Raw genomic sequence first — 24,718 nt, 5'->3', positions numbered from 1 at the left:
TATAATAAAAATGTTTCATTAGTAAATAAACATTATAGTCATTTTTTTTAAAAAAAAGGAAGAAAAAGCAACTAAAAAAGAATAGAATAGATTAGCCAGGTGTTCCCTTAATCCCGCCTTCCCGGAGGTGGGGCTTACGACTGTGGGCGTGCCAAGTCACCTAGACCCCGCCCTCCGTGGGCGTGGTTTGAGCGGGCTGGCGCGCCCTGGTGGTTTCCTAGGATACGAAACACACACGGCGCTGGAGCTTCACAAGGGAGCGAACGAGGTAAGCTGCCGGCGCCGGCGGGTAATCCCGAGCAGGCTGCGGGACCCAGCCCAACCCGAGTTTCGAAGCCACCCGGCATGTCGCCTGGGCGCCCCGACCATCCAGGGCCACTCTCCGCCGGGAGGCGGGACCTGGACGCCGGTACGGGCAAGCTGGAGGGAGGAGGGTCCCAGGACAGAACGGCGGGCCGGGGACGGCAGGAGGTGGGCAGGGGCCCGGCTCCCCGGGCTCCCTAAACTCCCCAGGGGGCCCTGGGCTTCCCACGGACCCCCGCCCTCTCCCCCGAGTTTCTCGGGCTCCCAAAGGCTTTCCAGGAGTTGGTACTGTTCTCTTGATACCTCTGTGGAGCCTGCGCTGATGTCCTGGGTCCCCTAACACGTCCTCAGGGTGCTCGGGCGCATGGAAACTATTTTTAGGAGTGAAGCGCAGGACTGGATCCGGGGGAAGCAGAATTGAGTTCAGATTTTATGAAATGGAAGTGGAAGCGGAATTGAGTTCAGATTTTATAAAGTGGAAATGGAGGGAGGACAAAGAGAAGGTCCAACTCCAGCCCTCCCTGGTGCATTCCAGGTTGTGCACAGGTGAGAGCTGAGGTGGGGCACAGGGGGGGCAGCCCAGCTGTCCTCCCCAAGCACCGAAGGCCCCCACCCTCCAGGGTCAGAGCCTCTGTCCCCAAAGCCCCTAACATCTGCTCCGGGGCACTTACTTAGCTCCAAAGGATCAGAGTACCCCAGACAAAGGCTGCCTCCTTACTGCAAAGGGGCCTTTAATTTAGGCACAGCTGTGGAGCCCAGGAAACAGGATTTCTGTCGCTGTGCAAAGTCACCTGCTGTCACTGTGTCATTTGTTGTGATGGTAAGGGATTCTCACTGAGGTCACATGTTTTAATCAGGAAAACAACTAAGGGAGTAAGTAATGGTGGGAACAGAAGTTACTCTCACCCTGTGGGCAGGGTGACCCTCCCCTGAGAAAGGCCACCCACCCTCTCCGAAGAGCTGGCCTTGGGCAGGCCTTTCTTAGATCTCTCCGTGCTTTGAGTTCATTAATTAATTTTTAAACCATTTGTGAATGCTTGCACAGAGCTAACTTTGTGGTTTGACAGTCTGAGGCACAAAATCTTTTTCCTGCCTGGTGTGGTGGCTCTGTCTGTCCTAAGCCTTAGAAGACAAAGGCAGGAGGGCCAAGAATTCAGATCTTTCATGAGCTGCTCACCCAACTTAAGGCCAGGCTGGGCTCCATGAGGTCTGTTCTGGAGGGGTGAGGGAGGGAGACAGGGAGGGAATCTTTCTTTTCCCGAGACAATAATCCCACTTTTGATTTCTGGAAATGTGTCTGCCACTTGACTGGTATGGAATCTTTGTTTTGTTTTTAGCTGGTGCTGCAATTCTTAAAACGCTACAGTTTTATTCACAAAGTTAATGTCAGCCTTGAAATGTTATGATGGTATGTTCTAAGACAATGCCAGGCCTTATCTGTCCTGTGACTGGCGGGCACATTTTGCCCTCCATCTGCCCTCCAAGCTAATCCTTTTTAATCTTATTTAAATCTCTTATTAGCTAGTTGAGAATTTTCTGGAACTGTGCATTTGAGGGGTAATTGTGCAGTTTGATCAAGGTAAATGAGAGAGAGTGAACATTTATTAAGGTTCTGTGGTTGTGACTCTGAATGATGGTCCTTTTTAAGGTCAGCATGGACTATCTGTCTAATCTGCGTGAGAGCGGATTTGTGGTACACCTGAACTGTAGAAAATTCCGAGTCCTCAACAATGGTGTTACAGTCATAGCTGTACAGTGGTGTTACTGTCTGTGAGATGGAGACAAAGGGCAGCAGTTGTGCTTTCTCTTAGGTTAGACCCGCTGCTTTTTGAGTAGTCATAAGTCCAGGGCTACACCGGTAAACATAGTTATTGATATGCAATCAGTGAGGAGATGCATAGGAATATTGACTTCTTCCTTCAGGAATGGGGAAGCGTTTGCCCCACACCACACAAGCATGAGGACCTGAGTTCAATCCACAAAATTCATGTGGAAAAAAAAACACCACCACCACCAACAACAACAAAATAAAACAGACAGACATGGTGGCACACACACTTGCAAACTGAAGGGCAGACAGATGAACCTTAGCGGTCATCTAGCCTAGGCAAGTTGGCAAGCCCCTGACCAGTGAGAGACCCTGTCTCAAAACAACAAGGTGGCAGCGTGCTGAAGGACACCAGAAGCTGATCTCGGCCTATACACACACTACATGTGCCGCCTTTTACTGAGTCGCTGTCCCTATATCGTCAGAGGGAAGGAGGAACAGGAAATACCTTCCATCCCCGAAGAACTGTTTATTTTATGGTTGACGTGGCTCAGGAGAAGCCTTTAGAAAGCTTTTGTCAGGAAGGGTAGGATACTAGGACATAAGCGCGTTTTACCCAAAGTGGAAGTAAGCTTTAAAACGGACCCATTCTCACAAACCTGACCTTTTACGTCTCCAGTGGTGTCTTCATAATCTTCACTTCATCCCAAAGACACCGCCGGGGCATGGCCATGATTCCTGTTGACTATTCCTTAAATATAAATATGGCCACTTTTATCGGTGTCCTCAAAATAGATGTTTCATTTCCACTGTTTATTAGGAGGTTGTTAAATCTGGCTTAAAAGATGACGATTCCGCCATGGCGGTGGTGCACATCCTTAATCCCATCACTCAGGGAGGCAAAGGCAGGCATGCCAGTGTGAGCTTGAGGCCAGCCTGGTCTCCAAACGGAGCCCAGGACAGCCAAGGCTACACAGAGAAACCCTGTCTTGAAAAACCAGAAACAAAACAAAAACAACAACAACAGCAAAAATGAAGCTTCCAAAATAGCCTTGTAAGAAACGGTTCCTCTTCCAGAGCAATGCAGCGCAGTGATTTGGCATTGACTGCCTGGTCTGCTGACTGTGAGTGGCCCCCCACTTCAAGGTAGCAGTGATGGTGGCCTCAATAGTGGGCGGGCAAGGAGTGGTCAGCTTGTCTGGGAAGTGGACACAAAGTGCTTTCTGCTGCTTATTCCGGGTCCTTCCTACCTTCTGTTTCTCCCTCCTGGACCCCACCTCTAAGTCCACGCTCTCCCCTCCATCTTTGCTTACCAGTGTTCCCTTTTCCCCATTCCCTTCTAAAGCAGTGTGTCCCTGCTCAGGACCACCTCCTTGACTCTTTCCGCTCGCACTCTGAATGCTTTGTGCCCCATCGGCTGTTACCGGGAAAACAGCCGAGTTAAGGGATGGAGTCATCACACCATTTTATGTGTGTGTGTGTGTAGAGGCCAGAGAAGAAGGCCGAGTGGGTGTCCTGCTCTGTCACTCTCTGTGTCAGACAGGGGCTCTCAATGAATCTGGACTAGGCTGGCAGCCAGCATGCACCAGCATACACTTCTGTCTCTGCTTCTCACGTCACACAAGTTTACAGGCACATGTGGCCACACTCAGGTTTTTCTGTGGTGCTGGGTGTCCGAACTCACACCCTCATGCTTTCACAACACTTGCTTTTGCTCACCGAGCCATGTCTATAGTCCCCACACTGGTATATTTCTGAATTCTCTTTTAAAACTTATTTTTTTTAAGATTTACGTATAACACCTTACTTGTGTGAGTGATTTGCTTGCATGTATATCTGTGTGTTGTATGCTTCCTGTAACCAGAGTTGTGAGCTGATATGTGGGTACTTGGAATCAAACCTAGGTCCTCTGCAAGAACAACAGGTGCCCTTAACCACTTAGCCATCTCTCCAGCCCCAGAATTACATTATTCATGTAGGTTTTTTTCTGCCTTAACCTTCTAGGTCCTAGCATCTCGAACTTCCTTTCTCTTTGCTGCTTCAAAGACCTTTTTAGTATCTTCCCAGAAATCAGGATGATCCAGGTACAACTCCAAGTTTCAGGGTAGAAAGTAGCAGGTACCGCAGGCTCCTGTCCACTGACAGCCGCAGGCCCCTGACCACTGACATCCGCAGGCCCCCAGTCCACTGCCAGCTGTATGTTGATATTTCAGGGAGGAGAACTGGGCTAGGAGTCTTATAGTTGTGCTATGGTATGGAGTCTGTGCGGCTTTGGAACAAAAGAGATGGTTTCTTTATGAAGTATAGCAACTGTATAGCCAAAGAATGAAGGCTATAAGTTGGACATCACACTCAGAAACCAAAGGCTTTCAGGCCTAACCTGAGTATCAAACGGATTTCATCCTTGATTCTCTGGTTGATCATAAACAGTTCGTTTCATTCCCCGTGGTTTTGTTTTACATTCTTACTGATGGGAGGAATGCTGATACAGCCTTCTGCCTAAATAAATGCCCTGTGTTGTTACTCAGCCATAAAGGATCAATAAACTTCTCTCTGAAGTTTTCTCAAAAGACAGCATGTGCCCCGGACCAGGGGTAGATGGGAAAACAGGGTAGCAATCTGAAGTGCTGTTCTTGACTATACAGAAGTAACTGGAATGGAAGCAAATGTATTTCAGTCTGTGGGTTGCTGAATCTTAGCACCTGGCACAACAGAACAAGCATCCCCGAAACACCTTTCACGGTTCTGTTTGCTCATGCAGGAAAACGGAAAATTAAGAAAAATGCATTCCAGTTCAGAACCATCGGGGCTGGAGAGATGGCTCAGCAGTTAAGAGCACTGGCTGCTCTTCCAGAGGTTCTGAGTTGAAATCCTGGCACCCACATGGTGGTTCACAACATTTATAACTGTAGTACCATGGGATCCAATGCCGCCTTCTGGTGTGCAGGTGTACATGCAGACAAAATACCCATATACCTAAAATACACAAATAAATACATCTTTTTTAAAAATACCTGTACTTTAGATGTAGATTCTACAGTAATTTTTTCTACATTGATACCTCATATGGTGATTGGTATCTGTGTATAGCATAAAGACCATTTAGGAAACCTCTCAGTTGTTTTTGGTTTTGTGTTTGTTTTTTGTTTTTTGTTTTCAGGCAAACCAGAAGCCATTTGCTGGTATTCCTTAAGACCCGTGTCTAGGCATAAGCTAAGGAAAAAGGAAGCCTAAATATAAATAGAGTCTTAGAAAAGCAAGGTCTTACCTTGGAAATACACGGCCTGTTTCTGTGCATCTTTGAAGGAAATTTATCTGATCTGATGGAGAAGTGTTAAATCCATAGACACTCTCCCCCCCCCCCGATCTAAAAGCCTCACAGCATTCCAAATACATGCCTGAAAACAGGGAACCGTGTGATTTTTCTGTGGTGCATGCATGCACACATGTCGAGAAAGCCTGCTTTGGGAAGTCTTGGGGACACTGACAGCTAGGACACATCCTTGTGGGGCCTCAGCTACTGTGTGTCAGAGAGAAGCATCTCTGAGTTTCAGCTCATGAAAGCGAAGGGGCTATAGTGGGAGGGAAATCATCCTGGGATGGACTGTGAGGGACATTTTAAAGCAAGCTGCTCGTAATGGTGCTATTTGGGGACCAAGCATAAAGTCTGTAGCACAATCAGAGATATCTAAAAGCCAAGAATGATCTAGAGACATATGTTGAAAAACGGTTTCTTGAAGTCTAGAATGAAAGGAGAATAATAGATGACACAAGGCCCTCCCACTCTTCTTCTATTTTGCTCTTTCCACTTTCTGTATATTTGTCTACAGGTACATGAAGACACTGCTTGAAGGCATTGGTGACACAGATGTGACCACCATATTGCTTTTTTTAACTATGAAAATGTCTGAATACCATACTCTCTCACGAGTTTCACATGCGTGTTGATAAACTTTTGTTAGATTTATGTATGTCAATACCATTCTCATTTGACTGCTTAATAACTATAATTTGAGCAACCAATCCAGAAATAGGAAGTCCATCAAGTTGCGAAACCTTACTTTTTGTGTTATGCTGCAACCCCCAAAGTAGAAAATTGCACACCTTATTTCACGGGACAGGTCACACTCAAACCTCAAGATCATATAAAGTTACCGTCGAACCACGTGTCAAAGGTGTACCTGAAATACGCATGGATTTCTGGTTTTAGAATTGGGTCCCATCCTTAAACTACTTCGCCATGTATAGATGTAAATATTCCAAAGTCCCCAAACATTTAAAACCTAAATCACTGCTGGCCCCACACATTCCCAGGACGGTACCTGGTCTGGAGCTACGCTCTGCCTCCTGGATTGCTTTAATACATGTCTGTATTTCTGAAATTAAGAAAAGAAAAGTTATATGGGGCTTGAGAGTTGGCTTAGTGGTTAGGAGCACTGGTTGTTCTTGCATGGGACGCAGGTTCGAGTCCCAGCACCCACATGGAGGCACCAGGCATGCATGTGGGACACAGATATACATGCAGGCAAAGCACTCATACACACAAAATAAAATAAATCTAAAAAAAATTAAGTGATAAAGCAACTTATCTCCCGAATTCATTTTTCAAATCATACTTAAAAGGAAATTCCAGATATTCTAATGAAAACCTCAAGTGCAATCACCACACACTGAGAGAGGTTACTTTGTGGACTGCTTTGAACTGGCCACTTGAGAGTGCTATGGCCACATGGCCTCTGAATGCTGTAAGTGACATGGACTGGCACAGTCACGGGTCATGACTGAATCGGCAGAGAGCGCTGGAATGGGACCGGCAGAAGTGTAGTGCTTATCTTGGGTCTGTAACTATTATCCATGCGGTCAGCCCTAGATGCTTCAGGAAAAAAGGTCCGTGTGTTTGCAGAGAGCACTGAGATTGCACGGTGGAGTGAAGAGCTCGGAACAGGTGAATGTGTGGTCTTCGCTCTTGGTGAGTTTGGTGCAGACACTGTCATTCAGAGTTCTACACATGGTTAGTGTGGACCTGTGGTCCTTGGGTTGGCTTTCCCTGTGATGTAGGACAAGGTATTCAGGCTGCCTGGACTCATCAAATGCCCCACCTCCATTACTGTGGGTGACCTGCAGGACAGTGCTTGGAAAGGGAGCCGTGGGCCATGTACAGTTGTTATATGGCTGGATTTGGCACTGCACAGCTGTAATCCCAGTGGTCAGGAGGCACTGGCAGGAGGGTTGCCTAGAAGTCTGAGGCTAGCCTGGTCTACACAGTGAGTTTCAGAGATAACGAGCAGAAATAACTGGGAGCTGGTAATGCTGTGCTTGCCTGCTCCCAGGTTGCTTGGCTTGGCGCTGCCTCCACAGGGCTTCCGCGCTTGCTCTGTTCTTGATGCGTGTGCTCATTTCACGTTTATCACCAACTATGTTATCTGTCTCGGAAGCACAGCGCTTCTGTACCACTGTGCTACCCCATCTGTTGATTCCATGTCCTCTTTAGTCAAATGAGTAAAAGACAATAGTGATCCTGGATTACTTGTCACCATTGCTCTGGTGACAAATGATGCAACCGCAAAGCTCTGTTTCTCTCTCCCATCCCTGACTAGCTGCACTCGGCCTAGCACTGTCCCCACTCTGCTCACCTTCTTTATCCCAGGACCCTGCTGGGACATGCCCCATTCCTGACCACATTGCTTCTGTTCATAGTTTATTGGCCAGAACAAGTCACATGATCAAGTGGGGCCAAGGAGTGTGCACACTCTCCTGCCACATAGGGTGTGGCCAGCAAAGGAAAGACTGTCCCGTTCTGTACAGGACATGCAGAACTGGACTCTCCCACTCTGTGTTAATTCTATCTCTTGGTTAAGGTGCAGACTCTACTAGTTTCCACGCAGATTAGCGATCATTCGTTGGAAAGCACTTGCCATGCATAAAGGATGTAATGACTTTCAGGGACCTCAGAGCTTTATTTCTGTGACTGGAAGATAGAAAATCTCAAATAATGGAGTTCCTTTCCTTTCCAGAAAGTTTCCTGGGTTTTTTTGTTGTGCAAAGAAGTAAGCAGGGATTTCTGTTGACAGGGTCTCCTTTGGCCCACAGTGTCAGCAGTTCAATAGAGCTGACTTCCTGAGGAAGAGCGCTGGGGTTACCCATTCACTGTCGAGTTTATCCTGCAGTCACTGGTCAGAGCATGCGGGAGCATCAAGACAACACAGCAAGATGACACAGGTCATTTCTTTGCCTTATTCTTGTCACCTTCATGCCAGTCGCGTGTCATTAGGACAAAGAGTAATTGTGATCTTGAAGAAATTATGAGAGAAACAGCAACTTAGCCAAGTTTTTGTTTTGTTTTGTTTTAGTCGTTTTGCCCAGCTCTCAGTTGCAAGAGAGTATGTGCCTGTCAGTGACCCGTGACCTTTTTTTCTTTCCTTTTTTTCTTTTTTTGCTATAACAAAAAAGATTACAGATTACAAAGCTGATCTGTGAGTGGGAGAGGAGTTCTTGAAAATACGTACTCAAAGTTGAGGGTGTAGATCAGTTGTAAAGTGTTTGCCTAGCATATGCGATGCCCTGAGTTCAATGCCCTGTGCCACAAATAAATAGTTGTGTGTGTGTGTGTGTGTGTGTGTGTGTGTGTGTGTATAACAGGGGGTGGGGCTTGTAGGAATCATTTCTCTCCTTCCACTAATACGAGTCCTTGAGTCCCAGGGTTTGAACTTGGGTCATCAGGCCTGGCAGCAATCACCTGTACATACTAAGTCATCTTTCAGGCCCATAATAAATAATTTTAAAGGTATATATTCATAGTCTCACAGCATTTTAGAGCTGGGCTGCCATTTAGTTACACAGATTGAGTGCCAGTCCATCAAAAGTTTTTCAGATCACTATACAGGAATTGGGAAGGCAGGTGGAGATTCAAGCCTTGGTCTTCTTGTTTTGTTTGTTTGTTTGTTCGTTTGGAGGTAGAGTCTCCCATGTTCCAGACTGTTCTCAAACTTGCTGCGTAGTAGAGAAGAACCTTCAACTTCTGATCCTCTTGTTTCCACTTCCTGAGTGCTGGGATTCCAGGCACCTGCCACCAGCTGGTACTGGGGGACCAGCCCAGAGCTCTGTGTGTGTGCTAGGCAGGCACTGTGCCAACTGAGCTGCATCTCCAGCCCCCAATCTTCAGTCCTCTGCCTCAGACTCAGTAAGTCGGTGAGATGCAGCTTTCCATTAAATGTAATCGCATCTATTCCCAAATAAACACATGTATTTGCTCATAGACACACATACCTATGCTATTTGTGGTTGGGTGTATCCTGGCTCTTTGTTTCTTATCCAATGAACTGAAGGTAGGGGCTCACACAGATCTGCCACACAGCAAGATCACTTTGCTGAGAGCGAAGCGGAAGTACAGATTAGAGAAGGCGCCAAGTCAAGGTTGACAGTGGGCCACATGGCTGTGGGACTCAAATTGTTTGGGGCTCAAGAGCAGGAGGCGCTGGTTACTAAGGGACAGCATTTGCGTGGTTCTCGATTTTGACCGCAGGACTAGATGGTGTATTCATTTTGTCTATTTGCCGGTCCCTTCCCATAGTGTTTATTTTAATCACATGCATGCCCAATTATGCATGGCATAAGTTGGCAAACAGTGGATTCATCTAAATAGTGGATTCACCCTAAAAGTTCACTGGAGAACACAATTCTGCCTCACTGTGAATGCACACCGCTTCAGGCCACACTGGGCCCTCTGTGCCCAGTAAATGTTGGGAGTAGAGTTAAATAGAAAGTTTTCAATTTGATCCTCTCTAGGGGTAAAGAAATATACACTGATGTTCAGAGATGGGAGCCTGGTGTAGGTGGGAGCTCAAGGGGGTTCTGATTCTGCAAGGTGCATTGTCTAGAAAGGAATGTGCGAGCATGGTATGTGCAGGTGAAGGAACTCGCTACTGAGTGCGTTATTACAAGAGGGGGTGGGCGTGCATAACCCAAAAGCCAGAGAGTACCAGGCTAAACTGTCCTCTGTACTCGCTGGCCTCGCGTGTCTGTATGTAAGTGGGGTTTGCACTTCTTATCTCTTTGTATGAATGTATACATAACCAGACTTATATTTCTATTGGTTTAATGTAAAAGACAGTGGTGTGTTATTTAAATAAAGTAAGAAGTTCCTTTATATTGCTGTCCCCTCCATAGCTTGTCTTTCACTTACCTGGCCTAACTTGGACAGTTGTAGTCTAGGAATTTTAAAATAAATAATACAATTGACATTTAGCATGCTAAACTAAGTAATCAAAAAAATGCTTTCAAAAAATGGATGTCTGATTTTTCCCTGGCTCTTTGGAACAACATAGATTATAGCCAGTTAAAAGAAAATCACACAAGCCCACCTTGAACAAATATGGGGAGACCGCGCAGTCAGGGACAGGGGAGCGTTGAGCTGCCTGGAGTCTGTTGTGTGTGGGCTTCCTTCACAGAGTACACATGACCTCCAACTATGCCTTTATAGCAGCTCTAATTTTTCTGCATCGAGGGTGTGTCAGCCATGTGTTGTCAGGACCCCGTAATCAAAATATCTTTGGTTTGGTTTTCCGCAGAGTATCCATAAGAATGGATGCAGTGTCTCTTTGCCACATTCCTTATTGCTGTGTCTCATGAGCCTACCCGATCTTGAGGAAGAGCCGTGTTTAATGATGACAAGCCTCTCACCAGTGTAGCAACAAGAAAGAAAAAGGACCTCAGATAAAGAAGTACTTAGATTTCTATTCAACAAGGAAGACAAGCCCGGCTGCATTACCTTTTCCCAAGATGAACCGATACACGACCATGAGGCAGCTGGGGGACGGCACATACGGGAGTGTGCTTATGGGCAAGAGCAACGAATCCGGGGAGCTGGTGGCCATCAAGAGGTGCGTGCGCACGTCGCCCTGTGGAGTTGGTATAAGTCTCTGCGGGGGTTTGTTCTCCTCTGCTTGCTTGAGAGCCTGCAGAGTCAGGGAGAGAGGTTCAATCCAGACCACAAGGTAGTTTGACTGATGAAGAACACTGTTCTAGAAGAAAATAAAATTCTCAAAAAGGAACATACTTACATGAAGGCTAAGTCCATATTATATTAATAAACCAAGTAATTCCGAGTGCTCTGCAGTTTACGCCTGATACATTTGGGGTAAAACTGGAGGTGCTGAATGTTTCTTACATTTAAACATGGGGAATAGACTAAAACTTACTGTTTCTTGAAAAAAAAATGGCTCCAAGATAAGGTGGGTCTTGTCAAATTGAATTCTGAAAAGGATATACCATTTTCCTGAGACAAATGGAAGTAAATAGAATCAACTATTATTTCTAGTTTGATTGATTATATTTATTGCTACATAACAAAACACGCTAAAGTTTGATAATTTAAAATTTAAATGACTAGGTTTTCCTAATCCACACTGTTTCAGTGCATCAGGAATGAACAGGTGGCTACTGAGTGGTTCCAGCTTGAATTCTCATGAGGTAGCCCAGAAATGAACCAGGGCTGTAGGCATCAGAGGTTTGGTGGGACTGAAGCATCCTCTCTCAATGTGATTCAGTATTTCACTGTGGCAGCCTGCGTGGCTTCAGCAGGCATTTATTTCTGAAGACAGTAAATCCAAGTTCACAGTGTCGGCAGGACTGGCCTCTGAGCCTTCCCTGTAGCCAGTTGTCTGTATCCAGATGCTCTTCTCTGTGTGTGTGTGTGTGTATGTGTGTGTGTGTGTGTGTGTGTGTGTGTGTGTGTGATGCTCCTTTCTCTGTGTTATCGTACTTTTTAAAAAAAACTTTTATTTACATTTCTTATATCTCTCTGTCCCTACTCCACCCCAGTCTCTTCCAACACCCCAACACCAGGTAGGAGAGAGAAAGGGTTAGTGGGAGATAGGGTGCAGTTCTCTTAGCTGCTTCCTGCTGGTTAGGGTCATCAAGTTCCTCATTTTAGGAGATCTCCAACTTCTTGTCTCACTGCAGCAGCAGCCTTGTTTTTTCTCAGAGTTTCTCCACACTCCCTGGGCCCTGGATTTTATTCTATCCCCAGAGTCCTCAGATTTAAACTATCTGCAGCTGGCAAAGAGCTCCTCTTAGAGCCCACATGAGGCAAATAGTTTGCTGTTGTGGACCATCTGAATCAGTCCCACATCCCACACCTGGGATTAAAACAAAAAAAAAAAACATGTTTATAGCCACAACTTCTCTGTCTCTCTGTTTTTGTCTCTGTCTCTTTGTCTCTCTGTTCTCTGTCTGTGTGTGTGTGTGTGTGTGTGTGAGAGAGAGAGAGAGAGAGAGAGAGAGAGAGAGAGAGATGCTTTTCCTTTCTATGTTTGTGATGCTCTCTCCTGATATGGATGTACAAGGGTTAGGTCCTCTCTTAAAGAGTCCACTGTACGTTAACCACTTCTCAGAGACTCTCTCAGCTGAGCACAGTAGTGCTCAGCATATAAGAGCTAAGGCATGAATCATGAGTTCAAAGCTAGGCTGGGCTGTGTAGGAAACCCTGTCTCAAAACGGTAGCAACAAGCAAAAAACTCAAACAAACAAATAAAACTAAAATCATATTTCTAAATGTGGTCACAATTTGAAGGGTTAGGGATCAGGACTTCAGCATAGGAATTTGGAAGTAAGGAAACACAATCCATCCCATGACATGCTGGATATTTTCCATTCCACAAAATTCCACAGACTGAGTGACTTAAAAAATCATTCATTCATTCAGTCATTCATCCATTCATGCCACGCTGGCCTTGAGCTCACTATGTAGAATTTTAAACTCTTGCTGCCTACACCCCCCACTCACTCATATTACAGAAGTGTGGTACCACACCCTGCTTCAGATGACAAATTTATTTCTATGAAGCTCTGGATCCTAAAAAGTCCCCTTAAGGCGTGGACAGGCCGTGGGAAAGGGGTCTCCTTCGACTCTCTCCCTGGCTCGCCAACCATGCGTGTCTGTCCAGCTCTCCTCCATGTTGTAAGGATGCCAGCCCGATGACCTCACTTAAACCCAACTTCCTGAAATATCAACGCACAGATATATAAAATCCTGGGGAGTAGGACCCTAACACATACATGCAGACATAGGCATAGCCTGGCTCCTGACTGTGAGTGTCAAGTCAGGGCTGACTGAGGGCAAGGGTCTCAGTTCCTCTCCTTCCGGGCCTCTTCAGACGGTAGCCTGAGCATGTTTCTGACATTGCAGCTGGCTTTCCCAGGTTAGGCTTGCAGACAGAGTCCACTAAAGAATGAAAATGTAAAGAATAAATGCATTAATGGTTACTTTTAAATGTCCTGATCTGAAACATTATGTACACGATGGCATTATTTTAAAATATATCTCCAACTGGCCATTGTTATCAAATAAGTAAATGCATAATGTCATGTGAATGAAAGGAGGTTAAAATGTTTTTTAAAAAAAACATACTTAGTGCCAGGTGGTGGTAGCACATACCTTTAATGCCAGCACTCGGGAGGTAGATCTCTGAGTTCAAGGCCAGCCTGGTCTTCAGAGTGAGTTCCAGAACAGCCAACAGTACAGAGAAACCCTGCCTTGAAAAAGTAAATAAATAAATGAATAAATAAATTTTAGAAAAAACATACTTCGCAAACAGGAATAAAAAGAAACTCCTCTAACCTGATTGAGCCTGTATAACTTACCAGAATAAAGGAAAAGGCCAGAAGCAGGACCAGCAAAGTCACTCTCCATGCCAAATAGTTGCTGCTATTCTTCCTGATCTGGATTGTGCCAGAGATCCTAAATGCTCAGTGAGACAGAGCAGAAGAAATGAGGTGTGAGGTCAGAGAAAACAATAGGAAACTGTACATGCACGTTCATAGGGATCACAGTTCTTCAGTTACCCAGAGAAACATGTTAGCATCCACAAGCAGACTCATTCATGAAACTGTTTCTGAAGGCCTGGAAAGAAAGACACAACCTTCTCCATGGCCCCGGCTTTTGGAGATGTGGGTAGATGAACAAAGGGACTGGATGTTGTGCTATCATGGAAGATTACCATCTTTTAGTTTTAAGTAATGAAATATTCTTCATATTGCTTATTCTTCCTAGGGAGAAAAAAACACAGTGATTGTTTTTACCTTTGGGGCTTCCTAAAATGATGATTGGTATCACACAAGAGACCTAAGTAATGGCTTAGGAGAGCTGAGAAGTCACACACCGGAAGAAGTCAGATACATGAAGGGAAGAGAAGAAACTAAAATAATACAGAATTTAGGAATGCTTTTGGCAAATAACACACCAAAAGCTTAACCAACGTAACTTATCTAGGGATTTATTTTTCGCACATAGTAAAAGTCTCTGTGCACATCTGCCGAATGGGGGAGGGGTGGAAGGTTAGTCTCGGGAGCAGAGACTGACGGCAGCAAACTGTCACAGGAGGCTTCTTGTAGAGCAAGCAGCTCTCAGCCTTGCCAATGCTGTAACCCTTTAGTACAGTTCCTCATGTTGTGGTGACCTCCAACCACAAAATTGTTTTCATTGCTACTTCATGACTGTAATTTTGCTAATGTTATATAAATATCTGATATGCAGATGGTCTTAGGCAAGCCCTGTGAAAGGGTTGATCAATACCCAAAGGGGGCGTGACCCACAGGTTGAGAACCCCTTCCACAGTGGGTGGCCTTCATGAGTTATCATTGCTGTTTTATTTCAAGGAAGGCGGGAAGAATACTTGAACGGCAAGAATCTTTCTAGGAGATCCTGGGAACTGAGGAGCTGAGATCAATGAGAAATGGGTCAGAGGAGGGGGAGGAGCCTAAAATCATGAACCCCAGGGAAGGAGTTGTGGATCTTTAGAAATAAAAGGCCACAAAACACTTGAATCAGAAATACCTGGCTCAGAATTTTAGGATGGTCCCTTTTAGCAGAGTGGCGACAAGGATGTGAAGACAGCACAGATGGGCCAGGAAGAAGGGCAGAGCACCCTACTGGCTGGAGGGTGCCCCCTTAGGGATGTGTGGCTGACAGGTAGTCACTGCTGCAAAGAAGGCAGCATATTATATAAACACGGGAGAAGACTTAAGATGGTACGTGTCAGAGCTAAGTTATATTGTCTGTTAAAATTTTAAAAATTAACTTCAGTTTGTTTTTACCTGAGTTCTAAAGACCAAATACATTCATTTTTATTGTATTATTACATGTATTATTATTGTGTGCAACGGCATGCAGGTGGAAGTCAGTGGACAGCTTGTAGGAGTCCGTTCTTCCTCCTACGGGGTCTGGAAGACTAACTCAAGACATCAGACTTGGCAGCAATGTCCCCACTTAGCCATCTCACTGGTCCCAAGATAAGATGCTTTTAAAATTCTGAAATCAGAGTTTAAGGAATCGGCATCTCCTTGGTGCACTTTGGGATAAGTGTAATCATTTTATTAAACTAGTTTTCTTATATGGCTTTGTTTGAATTGATTTTTACTTTAAAGCCATTATGTTAGATTTACCTTTTGGAAAGTAACAACTTCCTAGAAACCTTGTAAAGTATCTTTGGGCAAGTTCTGAATTTCATCAAGCCACTTCATAAGCTTCATTACAGGGTGTGAATTACTCTAAATGAAACTCTGATTTCAAAAGGATCCTCGATGTTAGAGGAGGGATGCAATCTGTCCGTCAGAGCAGGGACGGCGTGGGGACAGGCTGGTCATGTTACCTCAGCTATTATGAAGTAGAATTAAGTGAATTCTGGTGTTCAGTTTACGCTTTTTTCCTTTTTATTCAGCCAGGGATCCCAGCCGGTAGGTCGAGGCCACCCACATTCGAGATGCTTTCTCACTTCTGGAAACATAGGCACGCACCCAGAGGTGTGTTTCCTTCAGTGATGCTAAACCCAGTCAAGCTGACAGGGAAGACTTACCATTGCAGAGTCATCCTACTGCATACTATCATGGACATATTTGGGTGATTTGGTTTGGGGGAGGGGAGCCTATTTTGTTTTGAGACAAGGACTCACTATGTAGTCCTGGCTGTTTGGAACTCACTATGTAGACCAGGCTGGCCTCAAACTCACAGAGATCCACCTGCCTCTGTCCTCTGAGTGCTGGGATTCACCTCCACACCTAGCACAGAGTTTTCTTGTCTCCTGTTCCTTTGGGTGAAAATAAAACCATCCATATAAAACTACAGTCTATCTATTGTATATGTAGTAGAATTGCTTTATTAATGCTGAACAATTTTGCTGTCTCTAATGGGTAGAGGGTAAGTAAAAGAGCAAAATGTGAGAAAGGCTCTGGAGTCATCCCCTGCCCCGACCCCAGAAGGAAGAAAAAGAGAAAAGGAAAAAAAAGAAAAAAAAAAGAAAAGGCTACTCTTTCCAGGTTTGGATGACTCATGGCTTTCCCTGATTTAAATTCTCTTATGGCCACTTACCCAACGCTGAAGTAGTTATGTAAAGTTGTCAGGCCAAATCCCTCGCTGGATTTACGACCAAACTTTGCAATTTTCACCCTACCCCAGCTCTGAAGTACAGTGTTTGTGTTTATCTTTTGAGTTGCAGAAAGAAAGGAAACGTGCAAGTGAAAAATCACAATTAAACTGACTAAAAATGGTTAAGAACTCGCTCAGAAAGGACGCTCCAGGGCCTCATGCCTGTGTTGAAGCAGAATGGCAGCCAGACATGGCACACCTGAGCCCAGACCTGGCACCATAAGATGGTGCAGGAAGGAGGGGATTTTCTTTTGGAGAAGGAGAGTGTTACCCAAAGTAAAGCCATAATCAAGAACACCAGAAATGGAGAAATTTGTTCCTTGGAGCCTTCAGTCCTGAACACTAAATGTTCCTTCCTTTGTTTTAGGATGAAGAGAAAGTTCTATTCTTGGGATGAGTGTATGAACCTGCGAGAAGTTAAGGTAAAGAGGTCAAGGCCCCAACAGGACACCATGTCCCGGGAAGCAGCTAATTTGTTCTAGAGCAGTGGTTCTCAACCTCCCAAATGCAGGGGCCCTTTCATACAGTTCCTCACGTTGCGCTCATCCCAAACATAAAATTACTTGACTGCTACGTAAGTAGTAATATTTCTACTGTTAGGAACTGTAATGTAAACATCTTTTATACAGGATATCTGATATGTGACTCCGGGGGGTCGTGACCCACAGGTTGAGAACCACTATTCAAGACTCCTCTATGTTAGTGGGGAACAGAAAACAACCAAGCCTTCCTCTATTTAAAGATGATTTTAGAACTCACACTCTCAAAGGAAAGGCAACCTTTTAAATCATAACATCCCGTTTTCTTGTGTTTTATGCTGTGTGACTGGGGTGAGTTCTTAGATAGTTTCCTGGAGTCTGACATGGGTAAGTCAGAAAGAAAAAGTGACTGCTTTAGAAGATGAAGAGGGGCCATGCGCGGTGGCCCATGCCTGTAATCTTAGCACTCAGGGAGGCAGAGGCAGGTGAATCTCTGTGAGTTCGAAGCCAGCCTGGTCTACAAAGTGATCCCAGGACAGCCAAGGCTACACAGAGAAAACCCTGTCTTGGAAAAAAAAAAATAATAAGAAGAAAAAGATGGAGGGGGAAAGTGGCCAGTTAAAATTTGAGGCAGCTACTGTGGACTTGGTTCCCCTTTCCACTCAATACTCATTGTTTAAATTGTCTAATGTTTGCTTTAAATTTATGCTCCAAGGTCTTTTAAAATTATATAGATATTAACATGTAATTTTATTAATGACTGTAAAAGAAATGGACAGTTTCTTGAGGTACCTAACTAGAACAGATAAGGTCCCGCCGACCTCTACAAATTTGCTTTAAGAGTTGTACTGCTGTCCTGTTTTACAGTCCCTGAAGAAACTCAATCATGCCAATGTGATTAAACTAAAAGAAGTTATCAGAGAAAATGACCATCTCTATTTTATATTTGAATATATGAAAGAAAACCTCTATCAGTTAATGAAAGACAGGTATGTATGTCTTTATTTTATAAAAACTATTTTCCTGTAATTTTTCCCATGTGTTCCTTGGGTCCTTTCCGTGCATCATATTTGATGATATGCTGGTTTATGATTGCAAGAGGCAGGTTTAAATAAACCGATGCTGTTATTTCCTCAAACGGTAGCGTTTAACACTGCTGACCCAGCGATGACATAGCTACACCTCATCCACCGTAATTCCTCAGCAGCCAACACAAAGATATCATATAGACTTCCAACCATCCCTCCCCTTTTGAATGAAGGAATCAGTAGTCTTATGCTCAAGAGTAAAGCTGGCTGTCGGCAAAAATGAGGATGTTGTCTTTATTATCCTCTCAATCATCTTATGAGTTGTGAATAAATGAAGAAAAAAATAAAGTAGTTTTCAGGAAAAAAAATGAGGCAGGGAAATGGCTCATTTGGTAAAGTTCCCAATGGACAAGCATGAGTTCCGATCCTCGGGAACCGTACAGAAAAGCCAGGTGATTGGCTGTAACCCCCAACATGGGGGAGGAGACAGGTGGAGCCCTGGAGCTCACTGGTCAGACAGTCTGGCCAATGAGCGAGCTCCTGCTTCGGTGAGAGCCCCTATCTCAAAGAAACAAAGACAGAGTGATGGAGAAAGACATCCAACACTGACCTCTGGCCTCTACAAGTAAATGCTCACCTGCATACATCCACCCTGCCCCCGCAGAGGAACTGATGAAATTCACTCGAGATATGAGTGATAAAAGTTAGTGTCGCTAACTTAATTTAATCCTCATCAGGGCCTTACCGTGAACATTATCTAAATATCACATCTAAGGCTGGAGCCACTGGTCTCAGGTGGCTTTTGAGCCCTTAAAATGATTCCATGGAGCTGTGCTATAATGCAAAACAAATTATACGCCAAGTCTGGGAGTCAGTATAAAAATTATGAATAATTTTTATACCATCCAGGCATAGTAGTCACCCCCGTAATCCCAGCACTTGGGATGCGGAGGCAGGAAGTCCAGAAGGCAGAGCCATGTTCAGCCGTGCAGCACCATAAAAATAGCCTGGGCTACAAAAGACCAGGTCTCACAATACCAAGAATAACAACAGCAGCAACAGCAGCTTTGTATTGACTGTTTGTTGAAATAAGTGCAGTTTTTAAACTGAGTGGAAAGATAGGGATAGAGAAAGATCAATAAACGGGTACTAAGAAGTAAAAAGTTCTGGAGTTTCTGTGGTGTGACAATAGATGGCTGTAGGTAAGAATTATAAATTTCATAGTTTAAAATGTGGAAGAAAGAATTTTGAAGTTTTTTTTTAAATGTGAAATGACGCTTGAAACAAATACCTCTACTTAAGCATCATATACATACATGGAAAATCACATTATATGCCTATTTTTATGTATCTTATAACTTATGCATACTTTTGATAGTCAAAATTTTTAAATAAGTTTAATGTTTCCTGTTTTGTTTGCTTTTTAAAAATGTAACTGCTAGAAAAATTAAACATTGCCCCCAAGTGGAGCGCCTAACTGTATTTTAATCGGATGGTACCAATATGCAGTATAAAGCTGAAGCGTGGCAAGATAGGGTAGCACAAGCTTGTCACCCCAACCCTGGGGCGCTGAGGAAAGAGCATGTTAAGTTCAAAGCCAGCCTGAGCTGCACAGCACGACCATATCTCTAAACCATCAGCCCTAATTCTCAAAGCCTGCCTAGTTGCTCATTGACACTGGTAGTTTTCCCAGGGTATTTTGCTCTTATTCGGATTATTTAGATTTTTAACTCTTGAATATTTGTATAAGACATTGGCTGTTGGACTTGAGGTTTTCTGAAGCATCAAAACAAAACCAAAAAAAAAAAAAAAAAAAAAACAATCACTGTTTTCCCATTTTAAACCTATGACATTTGGCACAACAATTATATTCATAGAGGTTATAGAGCAGGAGGAGTATCAGCCTTGTTCATCTTTGGTGGACTAACGGACTATTCATTTCTTCCAGAAATAAGCTGTTCCCTGAGTCAGTTATCAGAAATATTATGTATCAAATCCTGCAGGGGCTGGCATTTATCCATAAACATGGTAAGTTTCCTCATAATCACATTTTCCGTCTCCAAGACCACACTTAGGAATAACATGTCTTTTGCTAAATTATGCCTGACTTTGTCATCTAAACATTATATTTTTATAATTATGCATAGATATCTATTAGCTATAACAGATATTTGAGAAGTCTGATCACCAGTCTCCTGCCTCACACCTCTCCCCCAATCGCAGAGAAACTTAGAAAAACAAAACAAAACAAAACAAAACATAAGTCTCTCTTGTGGGGGTTTTGGCAGGTTAGGGAAAGAATTCTCTCTTTAGATTAAGTCAAAAGTAACCAGTTGTGTTTGATACGCTGCACAGAGAACAGCAGGCATGGCGTGAACGTGGGTGGCGTTAGGGGATCCCATCTTGAAGAAACCCTGTCTGATGCCAGCAGGTTGGGGCTGATGTTGCTTTTCTATATCATATTCTGCTGTTCTGTTTGGCAGAACGGAACTGTGCTTTGTTGCTGTTGTTCTTCCCTTTGATGCTTTCTGGGCCAGGCCTGCCCTGGGGGCTTGTTCCTTTTCTCTTGTCTCAATGACAGTCTTCCCTCCAAACTCATTTTGGAAAAGATTAGAAGCCTTTGATCACCATGGCTCCTCACACGGATTTAAGTAATGTGCAGCGTCCGTGTGTGGCGTTTTACACTTGTCCTTAGCATTTACATCTAGCTACTTCTATTCTTGGAGTGGAATAGGCACTGGTACTTATTTTCTATGCATCTCTTATTCATTTAATCTATGTGAGTTGTATGGCCATCAAACCAAGATAATTATTAGCTCGGACATCTAATACATTTGCTGTGACTGAGTATCTATTTAGAATCATTAGCCATTTGGGTATTTAGTGAGAAAGGATTGTGGGTTTGTGTCACAGCGTTGCTGCTCTTGGAAGCTAGGTAGGCAATGGTTTAAAATGTTGACTCTTAGAGAGCTGGGTCTCAAACCTACACGGAATACCTTTGTTACTAACCACAGTTCTTCTCCATAGTGGGGTCTTCAGAACCCAACACCTGAGCCCACCTCAGAGAAGAATCTCTTTACGGCTGACTTGCAAGCAGAGTCCTCATGGTTTCCTCTTTCCTGCCATTTCCTCTGGGCTGCCCCCTAGCCTCTGTAACCAACCATCTAGCTCATATATTTAGTCAGTAATAACGAGCATTTCCATTATTGGGTTTATCAAAGACTAAGCCACCAGGGAAAAGTAAACTGTTGAATAAATGAGGAGATTAGTTAATCTGGGCAGAGCTCTTTTGTCCAATGGGCTTTTCAAATATGTGATTAAACTTGGGGAGCCTTGTATCAAACCAACAGTGTAACAGCAGTAAGGAGGCCAAATACACTGACGCAAGCCGAATCGGGAAGCGATGGCCGAGCTTCTGTCTGTGCCTCTTGCTTCTCGTCTGTTACACAGTAGTGATAAGGATACATCCAAATTCCATAAGGTTATAGAAATACTAAGAGATAGTCCAACGTGTCAGTGTCTATCCCTCGGATGCATCTACTGAAATCACAATGAAAACTACAAGTCAAATGGGCAATTATTTTTAATGATCTTAGATGTCATGTGAACCTTCTCCTAAATTATTTTGAAGGCAAGTTCCCACACCCCTTTACTTCCTCCACAGAGAGTTTCCTCTCCTAACCCCATGTTGCTAATAGAAGGGCTCGGTCAAATCTATAAAAAGCAAAAAGTCATATGATGATAATGAGCATGATGATTTAGTGCGCTTTTCCTCTCTTGCTTGTACAGGCTTTTTTCACAGGGACATGAAACCCGAAAACTTGCTCTGTATGGGTCCAGAGCTGGTGAAAATTGCCGATTTTGGACTTGCAAGAGAATTAAGATCACAGCCACCATATACTGACTATGTGTCGACCAGATGGTAACATTTATGTCTAAGTTCTCCTATGTTAAATAGTTAATTATCTTTCGACAGTGTCCAAATTGGGTATTTAAAATAAAATATAGAGATTTTATGTTCTTTACAGATAGGGAAGAATTGGCTCACGGCTATTCCAATAATGAAACAAGAGAAGGAAAAAAGATTTCACTCAATCGTTCATCAAATAACCCCGAACACCTACTGTGCGCTAAACATTCCTGTAGGCACTAGGAACACAGGGCCATGAACAAAACACAGGAGGAGTCTCTGCCGCGTGCTGCTTTCATGACAGCCAAGGCACAAATAAGCCAAATAGTATGAGTTGCCAAAACCAATGTTTCATAGTCCCGATCAACACAGGGACTTCCACCCAAGGGAAGGCCATTCAGCAGGAGAAAGGGACAGCCCGAGACATCCAGCATGGTGGTCCTTCTCAGAGTTAACGCTGAGGCTGAGAGGCCACACGACAAGAGAGCGTCCCCTGAGTGCTGCCATTTGCTTCAAGCGTGAGGCTGGGCAAAGCTGTGGGTTTACGTCAGAATGGTGAGTGCACGAGCCTTCAGGGATTCATTCAGGCACGCATTTCTTGACCTGGTTGTCAGACCTATGAGTGTGTTTTATTTGTGGAAAATTTATCAAGCTGCACTTGTGAGCTTAAGCACATTTTCCTGTGTATATTTGCAAAATCAAGTGTGTACATATATCATATGGCAATACATTCTTATAAACAAAATAACATGGAGAGAGGACAGGAAGTTGGGGGTCAGTGAGGAGGGAAAATGTTTATATAGATGGTGTTTTTTATTGTAGCTTTCCTGAGAAACAGGGTTTCTCAGTGTAGCCCTGGCTGTCCTGGAACTCTGCTGTGTAGACCATTCTGGCCTCGAACGCAGAGATCTGCCTGCCTCTGCCTCCCGAGTACTGGGATTAAGGCCATATGCCACCTCAAGCTGTGGTACTTTGTAACAGTGGCCTTGAAGTTAGGAAAGCATGTTTTCTGAAAGAATTGTTTTGAAGAAAATAGCCCATCAAGAACAGTCTTCAAAAACAAACAAAATATAACTTTAATTTTTAAAAAAAGGTACTTTTCTGTTTATCGGGGAAGCTGAAGATGAACATGCACAAAACATTCATTGACATTTGCTGTCTACCCTAACGGGCCATCCTTGCTGACATAGTGCAGATCATAGCACAGCGGTGTCTGAGGCAGTGTTAGTACACGTTGAGAAAGTTGAGGAATGTAGAAAGAAACTACTATAAGCACACGATGGAGCTGTGGGCATCCGTTAAAAAGAATGAAAGCCGGGCAGTGGTGGCGCACTCCTTTAATCAAAGCACTTGAAGGCGGAGGCAGGTGGATCTCTGTGAGTTCAAGGCCAGCGTGGTCTACAGGGTGAGCTCCATGGCAGCCGGGCTACACAGAGAAACCCTGTGTTGGGAGGGAAAAATAAGCAAAACCACAATATCTGTTCATTCTGTTATATAAATAAATAAATAAATAAATAAAAGAATGAAATTACGTCATATTTAGGAAAATGGACTGAACTGGAGATCATGTTAAATGATAAAAGCCAGGCTCAGGAAGAAAACTGAACAGTGAGGGTGGGAGGCAGAGGTTGTCACAGGGGCTTGCCACTTGAGTTTGCTCTTATAAATTAAAAATGGCATCATCTATACTAGGAAAGTAATGATAGTATGGGCATTTTCAATGTGATTAAAAAAAAAAAAAAGGAAGTCCACTACTCAAGTACAATCGATCCATCTTTCCTTTCTCAACCTACATGTGGATACATGAACGCTTGTCCATGGATCTTTCTGAATGTTTCAGGGAGTATTTACCTGCCCAGTTATCCATATGAAGACCTGCCTCAAGCCACACGGACCTTTTTCTCTACGTTCCTAGTGAACCCCACTAACTGCGGTCAGGAACGAGGTGTCACGCCCACAGTCCCTGTTACACGAAAGGCACTTTGTCCTTGGGTCTTGCTGGAAGCTATGAGCAAACAGTTGACTCCTGCTGTCAGTTCACCTGTGACATTATGCTGCAAACAGCTTTCCCCGTCCTGTTCTGTTTTCCCAGGTATCGTGCTCCTGAAGTCTTGCTAAGATCTTCGGTGTACAGCTCTCCCATTGATGTGTGGGCCGTGGGAAGCATAATGGCTGAGCTATATACATTTAGACCGCTTTTCCCAGGGACAAGTGAAGTTGATGAAATCTTTAAAATCTGCCAAGTGTTAGGGACTCCCAAGAAAGTAAGTATTCTAGTGCCCGAGTGGTCATGACCTTTGGGTACCCCCTCACTTGCTACTGTGCAGTTTTTCATTTTGTGACTTCTGATTATTTCTTACATCAGTAGAGATGTGTGATGCTTTCAATTTCAAATAGTTTTATACTTTAATGGTTTTCTTGCAAAGTTTATTATTTTGTTGGGGAGCAATAAGGATTGCAAGAAGTCGGAATCCCGCCGGATTCAAAGAGGGGAAAGGTGTTTGCTTTTCCTTAAGAGTCATAACGGAGTGTGCGAAGAGTCTTAAGTTTGGACTGATGTTTATGACTCCAAAATAGGCTGCTAAGAGCTCTGTGATGCCCATCCCCCAACTCATCAACCCCTGGAACTCTAAGACCTTATTTTAGCCTTTTCTGGTTTCTACTTATATCTCTGCTATGATATTCGGTCTACTGAATTCTGAGTACCTCTCCATGGCTGTTACCTTTGTGGCAGACCTTACCTTCTAAGAGGTAACAGATACAACTGCATAAGTAGAACCTGACCAAGCCAGCACTGGCCTTCTAGGTGAC

The 24,718-nt window shown here is 44.0% G+C and overlaps 1 protein-coding gene across 3 annotated transcripts in view; it reads left to right on the top strand.

The window, feature by feature from the left end:
* The first annotated feature begins 234 nt into the window (after positions 1–234).
* The window catches only part of Mak (male germ cell associated kinase), a 47,875-nt gene continuing 23,391 nt past the window's right edge, over positions 235–24,718 (top strand). For 2 of the 3 annotated variants that reach the window (XM_060372514.1, XM_021647293.2), the window contains exons 1-7: positions 235–268; positions 10,639–10,950; positions 16,858–16,912; positions 17,837–17,958; positions 19,946–20,025; positions 21,787–21,919; positions 24,000–24,171. In XM_060372514.1, the coding sequence (XP_060228497.1) occupies positions 10,850–10,950; positions 16,858–16,912; positions 17,837–17,958; positions 19,946–20,025; positions 21,787–21,919; positions 24,000–24,171 (663 nt within the window). In that variant the 5' untranslated portion in view covers positions 235–268; positions 10,639–10,849. The other variant, XM_060372513.1, reaches the window with a different exon arrangement.

The sequence above is a fragment of the Meriones unguiculatus genome, chromosome 19, assembly GCF_030254825.1.
Source record: "Meriones unguiculatus strain TT.TT164.6M chromosome 19, Bangor_MerUng_6.1, whole genome shotgun sequence".
In the NCBI taxonomy this organism is placed as follows: Eukaryota; Metazoa; Chordata; class Mammalia; order Rodentia; family Muridae; genus Meriones; species Meriones unguiculatus.
Note: the sequence above shows the minus strand (reverse complement) of the source record. Positions and strands in the feature narration are given on the sequence as shown.